The sequence below is a fragment of the Lynx canadensis genome, chromosome D1, assembly GCF_007474595.2.
Source record: "Lynx canadensis isolate LIC74 chromosome D1, mLynCan4.pri.v2, whole genome shotgun sequence".
NCBI lineage: Eukaryota > Metazoa > Chordata > Mammalia > Carnivora > Felidae > Lynx > Lynx canadensis.
Window position 1 is genome coordinate 114,318,492 of NC_044312.2, and position 8,351 is coordinate 114,326,842.

Here is an 8,351-nt window from a genome sequence, read left to right on the forward strand (position 1 = left end):
GGGCCAGCCAGCACGGCTCAGGGAAGGCCTGGACTTGGTGGCCTCTGGGGCTGGGGACCTGGTTAGTGGCAGGATTGTGCAGAGGTGGGTAACGGGATGGGGGCTCAGTGAGGTGCACCCTGCTCAGGCAGGTGCTACAGCTGGGGACCTGGGGCCTTCGAGGGGCTTGGTTTTGGCGAGGGGTACACGAGAACAGGAGAGCAGATGGGCGCTGGGCTGGGTGAGGGGCACGGGCCAGAGTACCGGGGGCTCTGCGTGGGCTGGGTGCTTGGTGAGGCCAGGACTCCAGGAGGGGCAAGGATGGACATGTGGGGAGGGGAGGGACACAGCAGTCAGAGAGGGGGCAGCGGAGGGGAAGGGCTCAGACAGCCTTGCCGGTGGCCACGGTGGGGCAGAGGGGGACAGCAGGAGGATGAAGGGGCTCCCTCCTGGAGAGACAGACAGGGGTGGGCCTGGGGGGCTCAGCAAGAGGGAGGGACAGGGAGGGAGGCGAGGGAGACACAGCAGGAGAGGACACAGGGTGGCCCTGTGGGAGGACCCCTCCCGGAGCCCCCCACAGCCCTCACCCCTGGCTCTGCACCCCCTCCCCAGGGTCCGGCTTCCGGCCGGTGCCTGAGGCCCCCACCCTGCGGGCGGGAGGAGGCGGGGAGGTGGCTGCGGCCGCCGGCGCCGTGAGTCAGGCTGGGGCTGCAGCCGCGCGGCCGGCCTGGCGCTGCGGAGGGAGCTCAGGAGCGGGGACAGCGGCGCCGCCAGCCCCGCGTGCTCCCCCCGCCGAGGCTGGGCCGCCGGGACGCGGAGCGGCCGGGCAGACAGCGAGCCGCGGGCCGGCGGAAGGACGCGCGGACCGCGGTGCAGGGATCCGCCTGCCCGCCCAGGAGTCGCCAGCAGGTGAGGGCGCGCCGTCCGCGCGGCCGTTCAGACCCCGGCGGCCCCGGGCGGCGGGGCGATGGCCACAGACCCCTGCGGGGGTGGGGGGGGGGCGCAGGGCGCGAGCGTCTCGGTGCCTGGCGGGAGGGGTGCTCGTCTGACAGAGTGTCCTTGCGCGTCTGTTTGTGGCGCGGGCTGGGTGGCTCCCTGGGAGCGTGTGCTCGGGGTCCCGGGGCCGCTCTGGGCCGGCCGGGGTTGGGGGCGGGGACGGCGTGCGCGAGTTTGGAGCCCCTGCAGTCGCCCCGCTGCCATCCCTGGGCGATTGCGTCGGATCCTGTGTGGCTGTGTGTGTATAAGCTGCGTGTCACAGGGCAGGGCTTTTCCCTGGCATCTCGGCGCACAGCGTGCCCAGGGTCTGGGGAGCCTTTGGTGTCCGATGTGTTAGGGGCGTCAGCGTGCAGGTGCCCCAGAGGGCTCTGCTCATTCTGCCAGATGGTGGCCGAGACACCGTCATCGTGGGTCTGTGTGCCCTGTGCGTGTACCCGGGTGTTTGGGACGCTGGCGTGCTGTGTTTATTGCAACAGCGTGTTGGTTGGGGCGTTGCTGGGTACGAGGGGGGGGTGCTCTTGTGTGTCAGTGGGTGAATGTTTGTGCGCAGATGGCAAAGTGATGAAAAAGCCCCCGATGTTCCTGCCAAGGCTGCTGTGAAGGGCTGTGGCACCGGGGTGCCTGGGGCGGGTGGGGGAGGCAGGTGGCAGGCTGGCGGCCTCGGCGGGGATTTCCAGCTCCTCTGGGGCTGCTCGCGAGTCTGCAGGGGAGATGCTGCAGGACATCAGGGCAAGCCCTGCAGGGCGGGTGGGACCCAGCTCCCTCCTCCTCTCCCCCCGCCTCCAGGCCCAGGGCCCAGGCCAGTGCCCAGCCCCGCTGGGAGCCCCGGCCAGCACCACGGACGGCGCCCAGGAAGCCCGAGTCCCCCTGGACGGGGCCTTCTGGATTCCGAGGCCCCCGGCAGGCTCCCCGAAGGGTTGCTTTGCCTGCGTGTCCAAGCCCCCGGCTCTGCAGGCTCCAGCGGCCCCGGCCCCTGAGCCCTCGGCATCGCCCCCCATGGCGCCCACCCTGTTCCCCATGGAATCCAAGAGCAGCAAGACGGACAGCATGCGGGCTTCTGGCGCCCCCCAGGCCTGCAAACACCTGGCCGAGAAGAAGACCATGACGAACCCCACAACGGTCATCGAGGTGTACCCGGACACCACCGAGGTCAATGACTACTACCTGTGGTCCATCTTCAACTTCGTCTACCTCAACTTCTGCTGCCTGGGCTTCATTGCGCTGGCCTACTCCCTCAAAGTGAGCCGGGCAGGGGCGCGGGGGGCAGAGGAGCGGGTCCCGGCAGGTGGGGGCCGCCTCGCGGGATCCGGAGACACGTGGATGCTGGCCAGCTCTGAGCCCGCAGGGAGGGGCTGCCCTCCCCATCCTGGGCTGCGGAAGCTTCCAGGGCGTCTTGACAGGGCTCGGGGGCCGCAGGACTGGGTTCTCTACACAGCCAGCTTAGTCCTCAAGGTGCAGACTCGGGGCTCGGTCTGTCCTCTGGGCCGTGGGAATTACACTCAGATGTAGATGCCCCTGGGCACTTGGGGGGTGGGGGGAGCCAGCACACAGATGCAGACCCTCAGCACCCTTCCCGTGTCAGCAGGAGGACGGCTCAGGCCCCTCACAGGGGAACCCGAAACCAGGCAGACCTTCAGAAGGAGGCCACGGTAGCCGGGGTCTCCGACCACGGTGGACAAGGTCACTGCTTTCTGCCTTCCTTCTCCCACACTCTTTCTAGACGTCCGTCCTGGTGGCCGGGGAGGGGGGGGGGTGTCCAGGGGGAGAGAGGCATGACCCCAAACCCTGAGTGCGTACAACTTTGGGAAGCCCCTGACTGCTGGGAGAGGAGCCGGCTGGGAGCAGAGCAGGGTGCCAGGCAGACAGGACCCCACGTCCCTGGGGCAGAGGGGAAAGAAATGGGCCCAGATTGCAGGAAGGGGCCTGTGACCCACTCACATCTGAGGTGAGGAGCCCCGTGCAAGTGTGTAAGAACTGAAGAGCCAGGGCTGTTGGAACCCAAGCAGCAGGACCCGCCTCCCTGTCACTCCGGACGGGTTTGGCTCCTGTAGAGTCAGAGGTCACTGTCCCTGGATGCGCGTGTCCGAGGCCAGGTGCACATCACCGACTGCAGCCACCCGGTGAGGTGGGGGCAGGGGGGTGGGCAGCGGTGGGATGTGGGGCTGCAGGGAGAGGAGGGTCTGGGCCAGGGAGGCTGCAGGGGGGAAGGACAGCAGCCTGGACACAGCTCTGCCTCTGCGCATCTTCGAGCCCCACCCCTGCCCCTGGCATCACATGCCCCAGCCGCCTGGCTCTCCCGACCTCCTGACTCTTCGTCAGCGTCCCCCACCGCCAGGCACACCTTCGCCTCCAGGCTGGTGCACGGAGCTCTGGGCCTCTGCCATGTGGGGCCTGTGTGGTGTGAATGAGTGTGTGTGAGTGTGCATGGATGCACGAGTGTGTGTGCCCACGTAGGTGTGAATGCGCGTGTGCACAGGTGTGTAGGTGTGGATGTGTAAGTGTAATTGCATGTGTGCATGTGTGTGGATGTGAATGAGTGTGTATATTTGTGCACGCGAGTGTGTTATGTGTGGGCTCGCGTGTGTGCATGTATATAAGTGAGTGTGCGTGTGTATGGGTGTACATATGTGTGCGAGTGTATACAGGTGTGGGTGTGCGTGTAATTCATTGCATCGCGTGTGCGTGCGTGAGTGTGCATATATTTGTGACTGTGTGGGTGAGTGGTACGTGACTTTGTGCGCATGTGTGCGTGTGTGTGCCTGTGTGTGCTGTGAAAGCACACCGGAATGGGCCCCTGGGGATTAGGGGTGAAGGCCCCCAGGCCAACCCCAGCTCTGGCCCCAACGGAACAGTGCCAGGCAGAGGGCACCGTGGTGGGGGCAGCTGGTGACGCTCTGCTTCCCCTGGGGCCCTCTTGCCGTGCCCTGACGATGGCCTGTGGACACGGGTCCGGCCGCGTGGGCTCCTGTCCGGAAGCTGTCCCCCCCTTCCCCTTGGCTCGGCTGTGGGCGCCGGCTGGCACAGGGCAGGCCCATCTGGTGCAGGTTGTAGGTAGGTCACAGACTTCTGAATGGTGCAGGATTTGTGCTCTGACGGGGTGGGCAGGAATTGGTCCTTCTGAGGGGTGGAAGGGAGATCACGCTGCCTCCACCCCGGGGCTGCTCCCCCACGTCCTTCCTGGGGGACAGCCAGGGCAGAAAGGCCCGGGGCTTCTGGGGAAGGAGTGTGCAAGGTGAGCTGTCTCTGGCCTGGGCAGAGGGGGTGCAGGAGCGGCGGGCTCGGGCTCCTGCACCTGGGAGCTTGTCCATCTGTCCATCCAGCTGTCTCCTGGCCTGCTGCACCCGACGCTATTTGCAGCCAGTCATGGGCACTTCCAAGGGCGCCTAACGGACTTGGGGTCAGAAGGCCTTGGCTGAAGTCCCAGCTTGGTCCCTGAAGAGGGGTGAGCTCTTCACAAACCACCTTCCTCTGAGCTGGTTCCTGTGTCTGCTCACAAAACAAACAGAAATGAAAACAACGCCCAAGTCAGCACGCGTGAGCAGGGCAGAGGCTGGCATTCGGTGGGTGTGAAGCAGACATCGTGTCCCTGTCACGGGCGCCTGTCCATCCGTTGTCTCCACCCACGTGGGCCCGTTCCCTTCGATGCCAGCTGGGTCTGCGACACTCCCCTGCCCCAGGCATGGTTGCCCACCCAACCAGACCCATCCCTCCATCTTGCTGTCACCGGTGCCAAGGCAGCGCCGGCCACTGTAGGGGTCAGACAGGGCTGTACGAGGGGGTAGGTGGACAGAGGGCACCTTCAAGGTGGAGTAAGTGTCATGGTGTTTCAGAAAAAGAGTATTTCCTTCCTGGTTTGGGGTGAGTTTGGAGTCCAGAGTGGGAGACTTCCGGGAGGAAGCATCATCTTCACTGGGCTCTGAAGGGCAGGTGAGGTGACAGGTGTTCCAGATATAAACTAGGACATGAGGGTGGGGCGATCTGGGGGGAACTGCAAGGCCCCCATATTCTCTGGGGGCGAGACGACAGTCCTGGAAAGCCAGACTGAGGCCATGCAGTGAAGGATTTGGAAAAATATGTGAGGGGTTTGGATGTCATCATGTGGAAGACCCAGAAGGGAAGATATGACCAGAGCTATGAAATCTGCAGCCAGTGTGAAGGAAGAGGATGAGAGAAGCCCCAGGGCAGAGAAAAGCTAGGGTCCCAGTGTGGTGTCCAGGAAAGGGGGCACATGGCCTGAACCAGGGCAGGGATGGTGGGCAGGAGATGAGGAGCAGATATAATGATATGGTGGTTGTTCCATGTGGGCCCAGGAGGTTGTGGACTTCCCAGTGACAGGGAAGTCAAAAAAATTGATTGGGGGGGGTGGTATTGTGTCAGTTTTTGTATATACATATTTGCCCACTACCTGCTTTCTGAATGTCAACAGCATCCACCCACCTACCCACCCATCCATCTGTCCACCATCCATCCACCCATCCATCCATCCACCATCTATCCATCCATCATCCATCCATCCACATACACATCCATCCATCCAACCAACCATCCATTCACCCACCCATCTATCCATCCATCCATCCATCCGTCTATCCACCATCCACCCATCCACCCACCCATCCATCCATCCATCCAACCAACCATCCATCTGTCCACCATCCATCCATCCATCCATCCACCCATCCACATACACATCCATCCATCCAACCAACCATCCACCCACCCATCCATCCATCCACCATCCATCCATTCACCCACCCATCTATCCATCCATCCATCCACCCATCCACACACACATCCATCCATCCAACCAACCATCAATCTGTCCATCCATCCATCCATCCACCCATCCATCCATCCATCCATCCATTCACCATCCCTCATACATTGATCCCTGCTCCTTTGTTCCCTTCAACCCATTCAAATAGTCACCCACTCCTCTATTCATCTGTGTTTATACATGTTCATTTTGCTTCCTCCTCCCTTCCGTACTTTGCCCCATCCCATCCGCATGTATTTTGTACATCAGTTCACTTAACTATTCATCTAACCTTACTTCCCCCCAGTAGCTTTCCCTGCTTTACTTACCACCTCTACATGTCAGCCATCCATCCATCCTCTGACCCAGCACACCAATAAATCCACTCATCCTTCAAGCTGACAGCATCCCTTCTTTCCACTGCTCCTCTAGCTGAGCCACGTGCATCCATTCATCATGTACCTGTCTTCACACTCACCCTTGCTCACTCTCACCTTGTTATCCCTTATGTCATCTCATCCATCCATATGACCCATGCACTATCATTTTTTTCTATTTTCCCTCCCTTCTCATCCATCCACAAATCCAACTACGCTTCTTTGGACTTTGTGGAGGGAGAACGTGCTGAAGAGAGGGAAATCCTAGGATTTACCCTGCGTGAGGGTGGCTTCCTCCTTGGGAACACCTCTTCACAACCAGAGAATCTTGGAAATGGGTCCAGCTCTGCCCACTGTCTTCCCTGTGTCTTAACATCCCTTCCCAGAGACCACGGGGCCCACTGCCTGTCTGTCTAGTGCCTATTCTTAGGTAACCCCTGTGAATTTTAGATTAAGGAGCCGCTCAGACTAGGGCGCACTTACAACCTCCATTGGCTGATCATATAACTCTCTGAGACCAACTTTCTCCTTTGTCTTGTGAATTCATCTGTCGATCCCAGCTTTTTTGAGCTACAGTTGACATACGACATTGGAGAAGTCCAACGTGCACAACGTTGCAATTCGATACACGTACATCCTGCAAGATGATCATAACAAGAGGGTTCGTTAGCACATCTGCCACCTCACATAATTATTGTTTTTGTGGTTGGTGGGGTTTTTGGTGGTAGGAACACTTACAATCTGCTCTCGCCAACTTTCTTTTTTTTTAATGTTTATTTATTTATTTTGTGTGTGTGTGTGTGTGTGTGTGTGTGTGAGAGAGAGAGAGAGAGAGAGAGAGAGAGAAAATCCCAAGCAGGCTCCACACTGACAGCACAGAGCTCAGTGTGGGGCTCGAACCCATGAACCGTGAGATCATGACCTGAGCCGAAATCCAGAGTCAGATGCTTAATTGACCGAGCCACCCAGGTGTCCCCCCCCCCCCCGCCTCCTTGATTCAGTAACTTTCGATCGAATAGTACAGTATTGTTAAACAGTCCTGTTTTATTTTAAATAATTTCAGACGTGGAAAAGTTGCAAAAAGAACCACAAAGAATTCCCGGGTGCCCTCCGCACAGAGGTGCCCCATACCCGTATTTGCCTTTCCCTGGTCTCTGGCCTCGGGCCTCACCTCCCCCCTCTGGCTGCAGGTTCGAGACAAGAAGCTTCTCAATGACCTGAATGGAGCAGTGGAAGACGCCAAGACCGCCCGGCTGTTCAACATCACCAGCTCTGCCCTGGCGGCCTCTTGTATCATCCTCGTCTTCATTTTCCTGCGGTACCCGCTCACCGACTACTAGGACCCCGCCGGGCGCCGCCGGCCGTGGAGACGAAGCCCCGAGACACGTCCGTTGTCATGACTGACGCGACACGGGATGCGGAGTGGTTGGGGCAGAGCAGGGCGCGGGCCCTGGGGCCCCCCCGAAGCTGTGAAGCGGGCAGTGAGGCCACCAGAAGCTCCGCACAGTAAGGGGGCAGCGAGCTTCGGGCCAGCCCACCCTCTCTGCCTCTGCCCGTTCCTGGGGTCTGGGTTTCTCCCTGTGTTGCCGCACCCTGGCTTCCAGCGGCTGCCCCCCGCCCCGCCCTCCTGTGCCGCACCCAGGCTCCTGGGGCCCCTCTGGCCCGACACCCAGCAAGAAGGGCTTCTGTGAGAGCTCCCCGGCTTGGGGGGGCTGCCAGCATCTGGGGACTCACTCTCTCCCCTCCGACCCCACCTCCTCCAAGCTGTGACCCTGCTCAGAGCTCTTGTGTCTGTGAACTTTCAATAAAATACCTGTCTGGCTCCAGCCCAGCCTCTGTCCCAGGGCCGAGCAGGGCATGGGGGTGGGTGGGTTTGGCAGCTTTGGGGGCCCCACTCAGGCGCTGCCTGGCGGTTCAGGCCCCCCCACCCCAGTGCCAACACCGCCGGGGAGGGTTTGCTCCGTGACCTGGCGGTCTTCTGCCCATGGTGCAAGGGGACCGAGGGGGACTTTGGCAGAAGGTGCCCCAAACATGAGTCCTCTCGAGGATTAGGCAGCACGAACAGAGCTGTCTGCCCAGCTGTAAGTTAGAGCGGAGAACACCAGCGTGTTCCCGGGGGGGGAGCAGAACCCTCGTGGCACGGGGTCGCGGCTCGTCTGGGAGACCAGAGGACGTCTGGGCAGCTCAAGTGCAGAGAGTGAAGGAGGAAGGCCTGCTGACCTCACCCCCAGGCCCAGGGGTGG

The 8,351-nt window shown here is 61.2% G+C and overlaps 1 protein-coding gene across 1 annotated transcript; it reads left to right on the forward strand.

Annotated features, from left to right (window-relative positions):
* Positions 1-204: 204 nt before the first annotated feature.
* Positions 205-7,934, forward strand: IFITM10 (interferon induced transmembrane protein 10). The gene is made up of 5 exons (XM_030333864.1): positions 205-271; positions 592-650; positions 694-888; positions 1,762-2,214; positions 7,299-7,934. Exons 1-5 carry the CDS (start codon positions 205-207, stop codon positions 7,446-7,448), a joined length of 924 nt encoding a protein of 307 aa, XP_030189724.1. The 3' UTR covers positions 7,449-7,934.
* Positions 7,935-8,351: the final 417 nt, after the last annotated feature.